At 47.3% G+C, this 17,996-nt stretch overlaps 1 protein-coding gene across 1 annotated transcript; it reads right to left on the reverse strand.

The window, feature by feature from the left end:
- Positions 1 to 1,466: 1,466 nt before the first annotated feature.
- Positions 1,467 to 5,548, reverse strand: CD207 (CD207 molecule). Its single transcript, XM_068984457.1, has 6 exons — positions 5,473 to 5,548; positions 5,270 to 5,386; positions 3,549 to 3,923; positions 2,838 to 2,989; positions 2,099 to 2,217; positions 1,467 to 1,617 (listed from the first exon to the last, which is right to left on the reverse strand). Exons 1-6 carry the CDS (start codon positions 5,546 to 5,548, stop codon positions 1,467 to 1,469), a joined length of 990 nt encoding a protein of 329 aa, XP_068840558.1.
- Between the last annotated feature and the right edge of the window lie 12,448 nt (positions 5,549 to 17,996).

Below are 17,996 nucleotides of genomic sequence, written 5' to 3' on the forward strand. Positions count from 1 at the left end.
TCCTCATCATCACCTATTTTTAAAAAGCCCATTTGCCCTGTGTTCCTTCAAGCTTCCTCCTAATATCCCTCCAGTTCAGCCTCTTCACAACCAGAACATCACTCTGCTGGTCACAGTTATTGAAGAAAAACATCCTCCCCCCAGGACCCTAAAGAGGGCACCTAACGAGGACCCCAAGGAGGGGAGGGCCGCTCTGCTGAGCCTGCCATGCGTTCACAGAGCACCCCTTTCTGCTTCCTGTCTGTTCTGCTCTGTCTGGTGCAGCCTGGATTCCTGCTTCAGCCCCTGGATGGCAGATTTGGACCTGATGGCTGTGATCAGGGCCTCTGTGAAGAATGGGAGACCTGACGCATCTCCCCATCCAGTGCAAACCCAGAGAACAGAAGCTGGTCTGAGAATATCTAAGAAGAAAGACCACCCAGAAGGTGGTGACATGCCAGACACTGCAGTCCTATTCGGATGCATTTCAGCAAAAATAAAAAATAAGTACTGCTCATGTTTTACGGCATTTCCAGGGCGGGGACTTTCTGACTGTTATTTGAACCCCTAACTGTTTCCTGAGGACACCCCAGAACTTCATATCCAGTGGAGCAAATGTTCCCTCCACCCCACACATCCACCTGTACCCCCAGGAAGAAAATGAGAGTGGCCTGTTCCCAGGCAGCATTTTATTCTAATGAAGCTGAGGTGCCCTCTCTACTGAAGGCCGCTTCCCCTGACCCCTGGGAAGAGAGGAGATGCAGAAGAAAGAGGAGGCCCAGGGAACAAAGCAGAGGAGCTGCGCAGACAGACTGGGACCTGGGAAGGAGCACCCAGCAAGTGATGGGTCGGGAGAAGCACTTGGATACTGGTCTAGGTCTGCAGAGACACATTTCCATCAAGCCTCTGACCTGAACCAGTCAAGCCTATCCCAGGGAGGAAGGGGCTCAGGTCTCAGAGGATAAGGATGAAGGGGACCACGGGTAGATGGCATGAACAGGGCCTACCAAGAGCAGAGCTCTTCCACTGAGAACCCTTAGGAAAGCAACTGGGAATTCTGGGGTATCAACTGGAAATGAGTTGATCTCGGTCTCCAGAGAATCTCGGGTGGTCGTACACAAATTTCACACAGTAAAGCTGAGGCTTCTCCAAAGGGACGGACCCCTCCAAGGTGCTGCCCCAGATGGTGTATCCTGGTCCATCTCACTGGGGCAGTGCAAACTTATTCTCTCCACCCTCACCTCTGCATTTCAAACCAAGATATCCTTTCCACTTCATCTGCCTTTGAAGCTGAAGTGGAAAGGATACCCACTGCAGGGCCAGAGAATTCCCAGCCAAGGTAGATGGACTCTGGGATGCCTTCAGGACAATTTTAAAGCATGAAAAATTAAGGTTCAAAATCACCTTGGAGGACAAAGGAGAGAGGAGCATTTCCTTGAATTCAATGGGCACTGGAGCTTAAAGTGCTAGCACAGGGGCCAGTCCGGTCATGGTTCTGATGGTTTATAGGATCGCTTACAGATAAAAGGAAATGTATTGTCACAGGAGGCATCATTCCATGACCGCAGTGAGGACATCTTTAGGTTGACGCAGTGTTCATTGTTCCCATAGTTGTTGGGCTCGCCTGGAATCCAGAACCTACCGAGGGGAAAAACAAAGCAAAATGCATTTCCAGTGAGTGAATGAGAGACTTCAATCCCAGTTTCAGTCTGGGGTGGTAGGGTTGCAAATTTTTCCTTGCCTGAGAGGAAGGGGACCAGTTATCCATCAACTTCTGAGCCTGCAATCTCCCCCCAACTTAGGGCCACACAGCCCGCCCACTCTCAAGGCCCTATAGGAACCCACAGTGCAAAGACCTAGATTTAGAATGAGGTCCCTGCCAAGGCTGAGTGGATGGCCATGCTGCCAAACCCCAGAGGGCATGGAGTAGCTGTGGATTTGTCCCCAGCTCCCCAGCCAATCAGTGGCAGAGATCAGCTAGATCTCTAGTCAATGCTCCTGCTGATCAAGGACAGGAAGGATGGCAATCTCTGCAGCCAATGGGACTCTCCCCCAACTCTTCGTGCCCCAGACCCAGCCCAAGAAAGTCAGCCTGGGACAGAGGCTTCTCAGGACTTACTTCTCACTCTGGACCTTGTTGAATGGAGTGCCATCCACCCAGTGCCAGTCCCCCTCACTTCCTGCTTTGGTCAGGCCGATCCAGTAGGGAAGTCCGCCTGCTGTCCTGTAGAGGAACTCCTACAGGAAGACAGTAGGCGGAGATGAGGCGTTGGAGCATCTGTCTCTCTGGGCATCTTCACCCATCCCCAGCCACAGCCCCTGAACCCACAGACGCAGGGTTGGGACTCCATCCTGACTCTGACTCTGCCAGCTCTGCTGGCCCACTTAAGATGAAAGGAGCTTGTTTAATATTCTGTCTCACCAGGAAGAGGACTTCTTGGGCTAGATGGTGTCATTAATGCTATTCACAAATATTTCTATTTTTCTGGGCACATGGAAAGGTTGCACTATCCTGCCTTCTTTAAAGCTACAAATACTGCGTCATTTGTTTGGCCAATGAAATGTGTTGTTTCCAGGCTTTAAGACCCAGCATACAATGTACCATGTTCCCCTTTCTTACCTCAGCAATTGTGGAAGCATATGTTGATATGAAATCTCCTCTGGCCTAAGCCCTTAAGTAGCCACAATGAGCAAAACTCCTTGCTGGCCCTTATTGGACATGTAGTGTGTAAGTGAGAAGTAATTGTGAAGAATTACTGATATTTGGGAATATTTGTCACTGAAGCATCATATTGCCCATCCTGCCTGATACAGCTACCAATATACCCCCTTCCTAGCGCCCACGGGACAGCACTCACCTGTTCACGCTCTGAGGTCACTGAGGTCAGGTGGGAGTCCCTCGATATACACATCTGCTGGGCACTGTACCAGGTCTTCGAGATTTGAGAAAAGTAATAGAAGTGCCCCCTGAAGTACTTCCAGCCTTGAGAAACCACCTGGAGAATGTCATCTGGGAACAAGGGTGAAATGTGAACTCTGGTGTTCCTGCTTTCTCTGGTGCTGGCTGGGTGGGAGTATTTGAGCAGGATCCCAGAAATAGAGTGAATGGGGCTGGGCTCTTGGGTCCTTTGGTCCTTGTGTAGGAGCTTGGGGATACTCCCTGAGATCCTGAAAGTCTGAGATTGGTAGAGTCTCTGGGCTCAGAGAAGGGAGAGTGAGAGAGGATGAATCAAGAATCCGTCTCTCCATTGACCATCACAAGTGTCTGAGCCCCTGAGCTCTAGGCAGGAACTGCTGGAAAATGGTGAGGTTTGGACCCAGACAGAGAGACTCCGTAATGTCTTCGTATTCTGTGGCTTGGTGTGGGAGCCCCAGCTGGTCCCTGGTCCCTTCTCTCCTGAACAGCCCCCAAGTCCTCCCCAACTCCAGTGCTGAGCTCTCTCTTCTTAACTTTCCAGCCATGCCCATGCTTTCCTCCACACACACCAGCCCAATGGCATCATGCCTGAGGTTAATAAGGTCCCACGGGCCACTGGCCAACTTGCAACGCTCTTTTCTGAGTCACTTACTTTGCTGTTGAAGCAATTTGCTGATACTCTCCAAACCACTCTGGAGTTCCCGGACCTTTGCATTTAAAGCACTGGCTTTATCCAAATCTTGTTTTAGCCCTGGGATTTGGGCATTTAACTCATCGACTGCTTCCCAACTACTTGTTAGCACCTGCAGCTGCGCACTGGCTTCCTTCAAGCCTGTTTCCAACCTCCGGATCTGAGAGCTTATGCGGTCCAAGCTGGCATTCACCATCTGGACCTGAAAGCCCACTGCCACCAGGGCACCTCTGTTCCTCTTGATCTCAGAACTCAGGGAGCTGATGTTGTCCACACGACCTTTTAGCAACTGGGCGTTGGTCTTGACATCTGATATTGTGCCCATAAACCAGGGATCTGAATTTGAGAAAGTCAAAAGGTCAGCTGCAGGGACCCTCAGGGACTGGAGTGGGGTGTTTCCAGGGTGATGAAAGGAAGCGGAGGGAAGGTATGGGATCAAGCTTCCCAAGGACCCAGCCCAAGGAGCAGTTGCCTACCCTCTATTCAGTCATAATGTATTCATTCAACAAACATAGAATGGACACCTTCCATGTGCCAGGGACTCTGATAGATGCAGATCATGCAAAGATTGGTAGATCATGAGATCTCTGTTTGAGGCTCATAGGTAAGCAGAAGAGGGGATCAGAGTCCAGTCCTATATTTCCTTTGCATGTTCAGGGCACATTTGGTAAAGAGATGCCTTCAGTCACCCCCTTGTCATCCTTCCCACGTCACGCTGGGCCCATCACTTGACTCCCAGCCCTCTCTTTCCAGAGACCCCCACAGTGCCCATCAGCTAGGGAAGCGCCGTCCCCCCCCCCGCCCCATGACTGCCCATAGGTCCCTCATGGCCATCGGAGGGGCCAGCCATGCAGACTTCTTGTCTGGAAGTGATTTCCTCTCCAGAGAAAACAAGAAGGGAGAATTATGAAACCACTTCTCCCTTCCCTGTCCTACCCGCTGTCACTGTCTGCTCAGGCTACAGGCTCAGGCCACAGAAGAAACCAAAAGTATACCAGTGGGCTCAAAGCAGGGGAGATTCTACTCCGAGCCTCCAAGTCCAAGTCCAAATGTGTCCTGGGGCCTTGAAGGGAGCAGACAGAAGTTCCCTCTGTCTACTATCTGGAGACCTAATGAGAGAAAGAAGCTTCTACTAGCAGCAGAGGCCAAGCAGGCTTGGCGAAGCAGGAAGAAGAGGAAAGATAAGCCACACATCCAGTGAAGAAGTAGGGCACCTCCCTTCGCATGATCTTTGTGGGAGCGGGAGAGTGAAGAGAGCATGGAAGGGCCCTGTGGGGTGGAGGGAGGTGCTCCCTAACCCTAACCTGGCCTAGTCAGTTGGGGATGAAGCTACAATCATTATGCTCACTGTTGGGGGTTCCCCACAAGGCTCTGAATCAAAGGGACACAGAGCTCGGAGACGAAGGAGAAAAGTGACCCAGGATGAAGATGGGATGAACACTCCCTGGGAAGAAGGAGCACACCCTTGAGCACAGGCATGCTGACCCCAGTCAGGAACCCCTCCCCGGAACCGGAAAGGAAGGAGAAGAAGCGGCTGGTCTTACTGCGGACTCTCTGACTGCACATGGAAAGATGGGGAAACAAGACACATGAAGAAGCCAGAGGAGGGAGAGCCCACCAGAGAGGGGAAGGGCCCCTGGCCTTGGGGAAAGACTGAGCCCAGATCAAAGCTGGGGACTTACAGAGAATGGCCTGCAGCAGGACAGAGGTGACCGTGACCAGCGTCAGGAAGACGACCACAGCGCGGACCGTGAGGAGTCTCCCCAGAACCTGGGACGGACACGTCTTGGGAGGAGGGTCTGCAGGAAGCAGAGGAGAGCGTTTGGTGAGGGAGCAGCCAACTGCAAGCTTGGCCACAGATCCCTGAGCAGAGGCTGACGCTTGCCTGGGGGCCAGAGGGAGACGTTCTGCTTGTCCACCCTGAAGTGCGCGTCGGCGACCTCGCTGTCGGCAGCCTTCATCCTGCACAGGTGCTCCCAGCCAGCTGTCTCCCCAAAGACCTTTTATCTAGACGAAAAGGGAAGTGACCCCCGGAGTTCACTGTGTCATCCCAAAGTTCCCCATTCCTGGCTTAGGTACCTTGCCTGTCCTAGGCTGCAGCTCGGTCCGCTCCTCAGAAGTCTGACTTTTCAAGAAGAGGCCATCATTTTCTCTGGGTATCTGTTACATGGACACTTTAACCATCTTGTCCTCAGGCTAAGCTTTCCCTCTTATAAGATGGCCCTCATCCATCATCCAGCCAGCCATCCTTTCACCTCACAAATACATGTTGAGTGCCTTCGGTGTAGCCAGCGCTGTACCAGGACTGAGACGCAAAGCTGAATAACGCATGGCCCTTACACTCAAACAGTTCACCTGTCTTCATCCTGTGTCATTTTCCTCCTTCCTCTCTGAGTTCTGTTTCCCTTTGATTCTGTCTAGTACAAAAAAAGGTGAAAGTGTCAGTTACTCAGTCACGTCCTACTCTTTGGGACCCCACGAACTATAGGCCGCCAGGCTCCTCTATCCATGGAATTCTCCAGGCAAGAACACTTGAGTGGATTGCCATTCCCTTCTCCAGGGATCTTCCTGATGCAGAGATCAAACCCGGGTCTCCTGCACTGCAGGCAGATTCTTTACTGTCTCTGCCACCAGAGAAGCCAGAAAAGAAAGACCTGAGCTAATGAATGACAATACTTCCCATGTGGCTCAGTGGTAAAGAATCTGCCGGCAATGGAAGAGACACCAAAGATGCGGGTCGATCACTGGGTCAGGGAGATCCCCAGGAGGAGGGCATGGCAGCTCACTCCAACATCCTTGCCTGGAGAATCCCGTGGACAGAGGAGCCTGGCGGGCTGTGGTCCACAGGGTCACAAAGAGTCGGACACAAATGAACATGCATGCACACACCGGGTGATGAGCTTAATGACAGAAGATATGCACAAATCAAAGGAAGCACAGAGACTGGAGTAATGGTAAGAAGTTCCAAGGAGAGAGATTAGCATATTCGCAAGTATGGTGTGCCTGGTGAGTTGTAAGTGGTTTGGCACTGTTAGAGTGTAAAGTATATGGCTAGAGTGGGGAGGGCATGGGCTAAGGGGGCACTTGGGGTCAGATCATAAAGGCCCTTTTGGGTCATGTTAAAGAGCTTTAACTCTGGCTTATGGGTGATGTGGAGCCAGTGAAGGACTTTAGGCAGTAGAGAGACAAGGACAGGAACATTAAAGAAAGATCACTCTGACTACGGTTAGAAGCAGAGACCAGGGTTTGGGGGTCTGGAAGCAGGGAGACCAGTAAGGAGACCACTGCAATAAAATGTTCAACTTTCTGTTGTCAAGGCATCTTAGGTGACACGTGCCAAGTTGCTTCAGTCATGTCCAACTCTGTGCGACCCTATGCACTACAGCCTGCCAGGCTCCTTTGTCCATGGGATTCTCCAGGCAAGAATACTGGGGTGGGTTGCTATGTCCTCCTCCAGGGGATCTTCTTGATCTAGGGATTGAACCGGCCTCTCCTAAATCTCCCGCGTTGGCGGGCAGGTTCTTTGCCACTAGCGCCACCTGGGAAGCCAGTATCCCTTTATAAATTGGGACTTGAGATTCAAATGTACATGTAAGAGTTGGGTTCTCCTCTCTGCTTCCTGCACTCGTGAGGGTCTCAGACAAAGTGGGGAGGATCAGCAACATCAGACCAGGAGCTGTTCTTTCACTCATGGGAGATGCTCAGGGCAGACAGCAGCTGATTTGGTGTCCATCCCTGAGGGACTAAGTTTTCTTCTGGGAAGCCTCTCATACTTTGAAGAGGTCTGCCAAATCTGAGAAAGAAAGAAAGTGAAGTCGCTCAGTCGTGTCTGACTCTTTGCGACCCGTGGACTGTAGCCCACCAAGCTCCTCTGTCCATGGGATTCTCCAGGCAAGAATACTGGAGTGGATTGCCATTTCCTCCTCCAGGGGATCTTCCCAACCCAGGGACTGACCCCAGGTCTCCCACATTGCAGGCAGATGCTTTAACCTCTGCACCACCAGGGAAGCCCTGGTACTAAACATATTCTAAACAAATACTTCCTGGAAGATAGAAAGGAGAGGAGGGAAGAGAGGAAGGGAAAGAGAAGAGGAAGGAAGTTCAGATAATTGGATGGATGGATGGATGGATAGAAAATGGATGTATGAAAGGATGGGTGAATGGGTAGATGGATGGGTGGAAGATGGATGGATGCATGAAAGAGAGATGAATGGAATAGGTGATGGCTAATCATGACTCAACTCTGAAATTCCAGCCTGTGGACTGGAATCTGTCTCTTGGAAGCCACTGCATGTTTCTACAGCCTCCAACTGTAAAAAGCATGAATCAAGAGTGATTTTAAATCTTATCCAAATATGACTAACAACTCCAGCCACAGGACTAGAAAGCTGACCTGGCCCCGCTGACTCTGAGCCAATGGAGTTGGAGAACAGGTTGGTGTCAGGGACCAAGGTTGGAGGCTAAACGATCAGGACCAAGGAAATAACTCTACTTGCAGGGGCTTCTGATGCCTTTGATATCTGAGAGGATATCCCACCTCCCTGTCTGACCAGTTCATTGCACTTATAGACCCTTGCAGCTCCCTTTGCAGGCTGAGTCGGCCTCAAACAGGAGCTGTTTCTCTGACCAGTTGAGGGAACCACAGAGGACTCCACACCATACTTTCCAAGTGCTGGGAAGGAAGCTGAGTCACAGGATAGTGTCCCTTTCATTCTGTTTCATTTCCTCCCTCTCCAAGTAGCATCCAGGCCTGCCCTACTGTCTGCTCTAAGCTTTGACGTTAGCTAACTCCCTGCCAGTCTCTGGACAGTGATAACCATGCCCACTCTCTTAAAGTTGCTCATCTAGTTAAGAGCCTCGGTTCTACCAGGGCTCAGCAGGAGTGAGAATGTTCTGTTTCTGGGCTCTCCCGCTTGTTCCCCAGTCTAATCCCAGAGTCACCTCAGCCTTTCTTCTCCTGGTTCCTGGCCCCACATCCTCACCCCAGGGCCTGGAGATGGAGAGGAATCCAGGTTACTCAAGACCCTGGTATAAAGCGCCCTGGGGGTCCTGGTCTCCTTCCGAGGCACTTGAGAGAGAGCAGCTGCCACAGAACACTTGAGAATGTCTGACCCTTTCCCTCTCTGTTGAAAAGTTGATTTTCCTCCAACCCCTGCTGGTACATAGCATGAGCGATCGATGGAATGCCCACGTGCCCTCCCAGTGGCCCCAGGAAAGGGTCTGGAAGCCTCACCAAGATGTGACAGGGCTCAGTGCAGAGGAGGGGACTGGGATCGGGGGCATCTACTCAAGCGATGGAAATGGAAGCTGCAGGTAGATGTTCTGCTGATCACTGGACAAAAGGCTGATCCAGCATGAGGAAGCTGGGCAAGAAGCAACCACAATTCTGTGGGCCCTCTGGGGTTTCAGAGACGATTTCTGTAAAAGCTTTGGCCATGAGGAGTTTCATTTCCCATTTTGCAGGGAAGATGTGGATCACGAGCTACCTTCCTCTAACCATGCTTATCCATAGGTATTTCCTGAAGTCTCCCTGGGTGCCCTAAGTCTCTCCTGGCTTGACAGCCCAGAGGAGAAAAGAGGAAGAGAAAAGACGAAGCAGAAGGCAGGTGTCCCAGCCTCAATTTCCAGCCAGGAAGGAGGGCTCTTCTCCTGGACACTCAGGAGATCCCTGCTCTTCCAAACAGAGGAGGAGCTTTGGGTCAGGTCTAGAGCGACCAAAAATCTCTACAGTGATGAGAGGCAGGAGGTCAGTGCTCACTTTCTATTTCCCCACTGCCGTGCTCCCAGGGTTCTAAGACCTCTGGATAAAAATGGAGGAAGGACACAGTCTGATCACTTTCTCCTTCTCTGGTTGGGACTCTCCTTGTGCATGGAGGTGCACTGTGGGCATAATCAATGGGAGTGGAAAAGAGACTCGGGCCATTTGACATGTCCCAGCAGTGCTGACAGTCATCTCCAAGGCGCGGTGATCCGAGTCCTTCCATCCAAGGCACAGAATGGACAAAAAACCAGGGAGAGGGGATGGGGGAATAGGGGAGGGGTGGAGGGGCAGGGAGAACGAAATGAGAAGGCAGATGGTTACAACAGCTGAGCAGACTGCTCCACAGGCTTCACAGGGGACTCCTGCATGTCATGTGATGAGGGATTTGACCAGCAGATCCCAAATGCCAAAGGATGTCATGCCATCCTCTGGACATGTGCCCTGGGAACAGGGGATGGGACAGAGAAACCAAAAAGAAAGAAATGGAAGGGGGGCCCTCATCCATCCTGTCCCCTAGAATGCCTGCTCTGCACCAGCTACAAGGAGAGAGCCGGCCATGGACCCTGTCCGCAAAAGCAGTGCTTCTATTGGGAAAACACAGCATCCATCATCCCAGGGAGAAGGGAAGAGTCTCTCAAGACTGAACGTGGCTGCAGACATGGCACAGGGCCTCCCCAGCTCCCCTTGACCCTGGGGATGAGCTCCTCTCTTTTAGAACATTGGGTGATGGCACTGTTTCTCTGGCACAGTGGCCATGGCTAGGCCTCAGTAAGCAGGCAGTCCCCTCTGGCACCATCATAAATGGTGTGGAATGGGTATAGGCGAGCAGCCTGGCTGCTGGGAAGGATGACTGTGTTCCAGGCAGAGAAGCCTGCTCTCAACTACCCCAAAGTGAGAAGGGCAAATTCATGGCCGGAAAGCTATAAAGGGCCCTTGGGGAAAAGTATGCAAATCTTATTTTTGTATCTTTTAATTCTTTTTTAACGGTACTCATTATAGAAAATCAACCAGGTGAGCAAGAAGGAAAAAAATTATCTACCATATAGGAAATAAAAATGGCTATACACACAGCTCATTCTTCATATCTACATGTATGTATATATTCATTTACATCTATATCCATGTTGTTGTTGCTGTTTTTTAGTCACTAAGTTGTTTCCAACTCTTTTACAACCCCACGAACTGTAGCCCGCCACGCTCCTCTGTCCATGGAATTCTCCAGGCAAGAGTACTGGAGTGGGTTGCCCTTTCCTCCTCCAGGGGATCTTCCTGACCTAGAGATCGAACCCGAGTCTCATGTGTCTAGCATTGGCAGGCGGGTTCTTTACCACTAGCACCACCTAAGAAACCCTATTCTATATCCATAGTGATATCCCACTGTAACTGTGTATGTATTTATATAATATTTATATATTTATATAGTATAGTATATATAGACAGCTCCTATGTCTTTTCCCCAGCATTATTCCCATCTCCATTTCTGATACAAAGAGTTAGTTCCCCCTCCTTTGGGAAACTATGCCTCCTTCTCAACCCCTACAATGCTTGGCTCAGAGCCAGCATCCACTGGCAGGTTGAGTTTTTATCTCAGTTCATTACTCTGACATTGAGTCTTCTGTCTCCTGTTTCCATTTCTAAGGCCTCTTACACTGGGACCACTTAGGTAATCCAGGATGGTCTCCTTGTCTTAAAGACAGCTTATTTTTTATTATGTTTATCTGGGACATGCAGCGCACTTGCAGGATCTTAGTTCCCCAACCAGAGACTGAGCCCACACCCTCGGCAGTGAAAACGCCAAGTTCTAATCACCAGACCACCAGGGGATTCCCAACGCCAGCTCATTAGCAGCCTTAACTTCACTTTACCATGTGACTTAATATACTTCCTGTTTCTGGGACTGGGATGTGGGCATTTTTGTGGCCATTATTGTACTTACCAAGCTTCCTCTCTCTATTAAGTTAGGGTGGCCTTAATAGAACCATTCAGAAAGTTTGGTATTTATCCCTGAAGTTTAAGAGATAGAGTCTGGTACTTGACATGTGGATGAAAGGTCTAAGGCTTTCAGTGGGTGATAATAAATAAATAAAGGTAAATAAACTGTGGCACTTCTAAACAATGAAATATTATTCAGCACTAAAAAGAAATGAGCTATCATGTTACTAGAAGGAAAACAGATACATAGATCAATGAAACAGAAATGAGAGACCAGAATAAACTACACATATATGGACAATTAATTTATACAGAGAATCAAAGATCATACAAAAGAAAGAAAGTGTGCTTAGTCGCTCAGTTGTGTCCAACTCTTTGAGACCCCATGGACTGTAGGGGATTCTCCAGGCAAGAATACTGGAGTGGGTTGCCATGCCCTCCTCCAGGGAATCTTCCCGACCCAAGGATCGAACCCAGGTCTCCCACATTACAGGCGGATTCTTTACCATCTAAGCCACCAGGGAAACCCAAGAGTACTGAAGTGGGTAGTCTATCCTTTCTCCAGGGGATAGTCCCTTCAATAAATGATGCTGAGAAAACTGGACAGCCTCATGCAAAAGAAAAAGAAAGAAACTAGACCACTATTTCACGCTATAGGTAAAAATCAACTGAAAATAGATTAAAAGACTTAACTGTAAGCCATAAAATTCCTAGAAGAAAACATAAGCAGTACCCAATTTGACTTCAGTCTTGGCAATATCTTTCCAAAAATGTTTTCTCAGTCAAGGGAAGCAAGAGCAAAAATAAACAAGTGGAACTTCATCAAACTAAAAAACTTCTGCACAGCAAAGGAAATCATCAGCAAAATGAAAAGATGGGCAACCAAACGGGAGGAGATATTTGTACATGATATATCTGATAAGGGGTTAATATCCAAAATATATAAAGAACTTATACAACCCAAGGAAAGTGAAAGGAAAGTGAAGTCGCTCAGTCGTGTCCGACTCTTTGCTACCCCATGGACTGTAGTCCACCAGGCTCCTCCGTCCATGGGATTTTCCAGGCAAGAGTACTGGAGTGGGTTGCCATTTCCTACAACCCAAAAACAATAACAAAAATCAACTTGGTTAAGAAAAAATGGGTAGAGGAGCTGAACAGACATTTTCCCAAACAAGACATACAAATGAACAACAAGCACATGAAAAGATGTTCAGCATCACTATTTGTCAGGGAAATGCAAATCAAAACTACAGTGAGGTATCACTCCATACCTGTTAGAACGGCTTTTATCAAAAAAAGCAAGAAATAACAAGTGTTGGTGAGGATGTGGAGAAAAGGGAATACCCAGATGCTATTGGCAGGAATGAAAATTAGAGCAGTCATTACAGAAAACCAGGTAGCGATTCCTCCAAAAGCCAAGAATAGAATATCATGTGGCCCAGCTTTTCCACTACCGTGTATTTATCCAAAGAATTCAAAATCACTCATTCAAAAAGATATATGAGGACCTCCCTGGTGGTCTAGGGGTTAAGAATCCACCTGCCAATGCAGGGGCCACAGGTTTATCCCTGGCCCAGGAAGATCCCACATGCCCCAAGGCGACTGAGCCTGCACACCTAGAGCCCGCACTCTAGGAAAGCCACACAAGGAGAAGCCTGTGTCCACGACAAAGAGTAGCCCCCAGTCTCTGCAACTGACAGAGCCCACACGCAGCGACCAAGACACAGCACAGCCAAAAATGAACAGATAAAAATAAACTCATAAAAAGATATGCACACCCCTGTGTTCATGGTAGCATCATTTACAATAACCAAATTATGGCAGCAACCTAACTGCCATCAACGGATAAAGAAACCTCATGTGGTATAAATACATACACAAGGGCATACTACTCAGCCATATGAAAGATGAAATCTTGCCATCTCCAACAACATAGGTTACACTAAGTGAAATAAGTGAGACGGTGAAAGAGAAATGCAATATGATGTCACTCATACGCGGGTGAAAAAACATAAACAAAAACAAAAAATAAATGAATAGACCAAACCAAAGGAAAACAAGCACACAGATACAGAGAACAGAATAGTGATTACCGGAGAGGAAGGGCCAGGAGGGAGGCTGGAATGGGTAAAGGGGGTCAACTGTATGGTGATGGATGGAAACTAAATTCTGAGTATTTTCCTTCCCATAAAAAAATCTATATTATTCTTAATGGATCCCTAGGATTCTAACTATAATGATTTATGTAACCAGTTCCTTGTTAGTAAACAATCAGGATGCTTTCCATTGCTCAGCACTATGAACAGCCTTACAGAGAATATTCTTCAGTAATGTCTCTGTGCTGTATCCATCATTTTTCCTTGGGATAAATTCTTGCAAGCACAGTTGCTGGACCAAAACATATATCTTTTAACAAATAAGATTTATGATAAGTTTTGACAAATAATGCTCTAAAAAGATTCATATATAATATTAATAGAACAGTTCATTTCCCCTGGACCCTCATCAACAGTGGGAATGAGTAATTCCTTTTTTTGGACCGATAAAACAGTTAATTTTTATACTGCATTTTCCTGATCACCAGTGAGACTACTGAAGACTTCATGTGTTTTCTCCAACATGTTATTGTCTTTTGTGGATGGGGTTTATTATTATTATCATCTTCATGATTTGCAAGCATGCTTGAAATATTGAGGCTATTAAACCATTGTCATATGCTAAAAACTGAGCTACGATGGAGAGCCACCAGTTATGGCCGTGAACAGAGAAAGGACAAGAGGTGAAAGTGGATGTAGCCTCAGCCTATGTGGAGAAAGAAGGAGCATGCAGAAGGGAATCCACAGAGCCGAAACTTTCCCCTCACCACACGGACAAGGCATTAGCACTAGTAAATGAATCACCAGTCAGCACTAGTTAACTGGTCAGCAAAGAGGAACTGAAGAACTGTTGCAATAACAACAGCATAACTGTGGCACAGACTTCATAGTTCATTCATCCATCTTTCACGCTGACCTTTCGCCTCCATGAATAGTGCATAAATAACTTGTACAATAATCATTTAGTACTTGACCTCATGGATCCTGCTTGGCCATTGGAGTAAAGCTGCCAGTACCCAGAGTAAGTAAAATCCAGCAAATGTCCAGTTCTGTCTTAATGGGACTTTTTTGTGCTGCATGAACTACTCAAGCCTGTGCCCAAACCCACAAAAAAGAACAAGACCTCCAAAAACCCAAAACTCCATGGTAATCTCTCTAATACCACAAAGGGACGTTCGTCCTCCACAAACTAAAATCATTAAGCCAAGAGATTATAAAATCCCAATTCATGGCCACATTCTCACTAATTGTAACACAGTTCATTTTATGCACCAAGTTGGTTCCCTCCAACTTGCTTTTTCAACCTTAACGACAGGCTTCTTTTCCCAAACATTTCCATTCCAAAGGGCACTTTTCAGAAAGTAAATGAGATAACTGCTCTCGGCAGCAATTTTATACTTTTAGTTTCCTTTCCTGTCTTACTGAGGTTACCAACTTCTTTTCCCCTCATTAAGCTCTCCAGCTGGCCCTTCAGCTGGGTCAGTCTCACCCAAAGAAACTAAAACTTTCATTTGCTTCTGCCTGCTCCCTAGAGATGTCCCTGAAACTGCTGCTTTGACCTAGAATGCTTAGAACGGGTGTCTTTCATCATATTTCTAATGGGAACATCCCCAGAGAAGTGGCTCGCCTTGCCTGTCACTCATCCATTCAGGCATCCATTTACCCAACCAGTGAAATGTATTGAGTGCCCCCCGTATGCCAAGCTCTGTGATGGACGCTGAGAACTCAACCTTGAACAGAACAGCTATGGTTCCTGCCCCCTAGGGGAGTAAAATTCTCTCGGGATAATTCTTGGTATCTTGCAATTAAGAAAAACAAATTACATCCCTGATTAAGCCTGAAGCACTGACAAAAGAAAGACATAGCCTGAAATGGTGTAAAACACGGCATTTTTCCAAACTGCTTGTATTTAAAACATAGTACAAAGAGACAGGCCCATGCTTGCATTTGCTACAAATAAATCCACTTCTCACTGTATATCTGACTCTAAACCACAGGAGAACTGCATGCTCACACTGCCCTCGCCCAGAGCTCCCTTCCCTAGGAGTGATGGAGGAAAACGAGAGCTGTGCATCTGAGACCTAGGGCAGTGTCTCCACTCTCAGAGTGTGTTTGTAAAGATGCCAGCACCCCACCCCAGAGATCCTGACTTGACTGGTTTGGGTTGGGACTCGGGCATCAGTATCTTTGTTAACTCAAAGTGAGTCCCACATGCAGCCAAGGCTTGCAAACCATCAATCCAGTGTAAAATCATGAGCCCTGGGATGAAACCCTGGCTCTGTCACTCCCTAGTTGGGTGGGTGATCTGGGGACCCCCTCCATCATCTGTGCCAGTTCAAATCAAGTAAGATAATGCTGTGTGGAAACATCTTGCTTAGTGCCGTGCAGCAAGAGCTGCCCACTCTGAAACACTGTACATTGCCACTTATATCCAGGATCTAAAAAACATACAAACTAGTGAATGTGACGAAAAAGAACCAGACTCATAGATACAGAGAACAAGCTAGTGGTTACCAGTGGGGAGCAGGAAAGGGGAGGGGCAATGCAGGGGTAGGGGATTAGAGGGGCAAATCGCTGGGCATAAGATAATCTACGGGATATGCGGCACAACATGGGGGATATAGACAATAGTTTATAACTATAGATGGAGTATAACTTTGAAGTATTTTGAATAACTAAATTATACACCTGCAACTCATATAATAGTATACAGCAACTATACTTCAATAAAAAACATAATAAATAAGAAAATATACTTTAAAAAGAAAAAAAAAAAAGACTTGCCCAGTTTGGATGATTATTGAATGAAGATGACTGGCAGCGTTTGTCCAGAATTAAGGGTCTTGACTGAAGCGACTTAGCAGCAGCAGCAGCAAGGGTCTTGAACCAGAGATGGAAAAAGAAGAGAGCCACCTTGTGGCCAAAAGAACCAACCTCAAGCCTCAGTAACTTAACTGCTCTAGAGAAGGACGCACCGCTCGACAGTCACACACGTAGAAAAGAAAACGCATGACCAGAGAATCAAAAACCTCTCACCAGAGCCAATCAGATACCATCCACTGCATGAATGAGACCGTAATACGTGGTTTCAGGGATACGGGAGAGTCTTCAAGGAACATCTTGGGAGTCTTCTCTCAGTCAACCTCCCTGATGCTGCCCCGTTTTCCACATCTTCACGTTGAATCTAAAAGCAAGGGGTTGTGAAAGTGAAAGTCGCTCAGTTGTGTCCGACTCTTTGCAACTGCGTGGACTGTGCAGTCCATGGGATTCTCCAGGCCAGGATACTGGAGTGGGTAGCCTTTTCCTTCTCCAGGGTATCTTCCCAACCCAGGGATTGAACCCAGGTCTCCTGCATTGCAGGTGGACTCTTTACCAGCTGAGCCACAAACATCCCAATAAATTGCTGTGCTGTGAAAGTCGCTCAGTCGTGTCCACTCTGTGTGACCCCATGGACTATAGCCTGCCAGGCTCTTCTGTCCATGGAATTCTCCAGGCCAGAATACTGGAGTGGGTAGCCATTCCCTTCTCCAGGGGACCCAGGAATAGAACTGGGGACTCCTGCACTGCCGGTGGATTCTTTACCAACTGAGCTACCAGGGAAGTCTCCCTCCCAATAAATTCTTTTTCTGCTTAAATTATGTAAACATGGGCTTATGTTTCCCATCAAGAACCCTGAGTGTCATACCCATCAAAATAGCTCCTCCCCTCCTAAGATGGATCCAGTTTTCCCAAAGCGTTGCATAGAACACTAGTCCAGAAATATGTTTTGCCCAAAAAGGGTTCCAAAATTAAGTAAGTTTGGTAAATATTCCATGCTCTGTGGCGTTCTTAGAGGTTCATGGTAACTGATCCTATTAAAGATTCTGAGACACCCTGTGTTAAGAAAAGCTGTTTAACATTGTTGATACTGGAATTTCCATCACCATTTTTCTTTTATACGTACTTGATGGATGACACTTCTCGCTCTGAGAAACACTGCCTTGAAGCTATGAAGGGAAGATTCTGAAAGAGACTCCAGTTCCCTCAGATTTCCAAGTTCTAGTTTGCTCTGAGGTCTTGTCACCTCCCCAGTTTAATTACAGAAAGACTCATTAGCCCCTTCACAAGTGTCCATGCTAAGCAGAGAATATCAGCACCATTCTGTTGACTAATCTGTACCTTCACCATTAATTTCAGATGCTTCCAGTGTTTGACATTAATAAAGTGTCTTATTCTGGGGTCTGTTGAGGGTCTCTCTAGTCTATTTCATTCACCTAAGAATTATTTCAATACACCAAACTAATCATTTCTTTACACAATATTTTAAAATATGGCAGGCCCCCTTTATTAACATTTTTATTAACTAAACTTTTCTTCACCTTTCTTAATTTGCTCTTTCAAATTACCTTCTGGCAGGTTACAGAAACAAAGTCTTATTGAGAGTTTAAACAAAGCTGAATTTTAGTAATGCTGTAAAATAACAGGAAGGTTTGGTATCCTTAAAAATACTCTTCATACTGAGATGTACATGAAGTTTCTCTATTCTCTTCATATCTGTTAGTGAACATTTTTCAGTTTTATTGGAAGTCCCAACTTTTTTTTAAGAGAAGAAAGAATCGTTATTTGCATGACATCATTTTT

This window comes from Capricornis sumatraensis, chromosome 1, assembly GCF_032405125.1.
Source record: "Capricornis sumatraensis isolate serow.1 chromosome 1, serow.2, whole genome shotgun sequence".
Lineage (NCBI taxonomy): Eukaryota > Metazoa > Chordata > Mammalia > Artiodactyla > Bovidae > Capricornis > Capricornis sumatraensis.

Bases quoted from the DNA above. Each gene is read 5' to 3' on its own strand.
- CD207 (XM_068984457.1), bottom strand. From the start codon at position 5,548: ATGAAGGCTGCCGACAGCGAGGTCGCCGACGCGCACTTCAGGGTGGAC. The intron at 3,924-5,269 runs GTAAGTCCCCAG...TCTCAAATTCAG, and splicing joins CCTGCTGCAGGCCATTCTCT to ATCCCTGGTTTATGGGCACA. The intron at 1,618-2,098 runs GTAAGTCCTGAG...TCCCCTCGGTAG, and splicing joins AACAAGGTCCAGAGTGAGAA to GTTCTGGATTCCAGGCGAGC.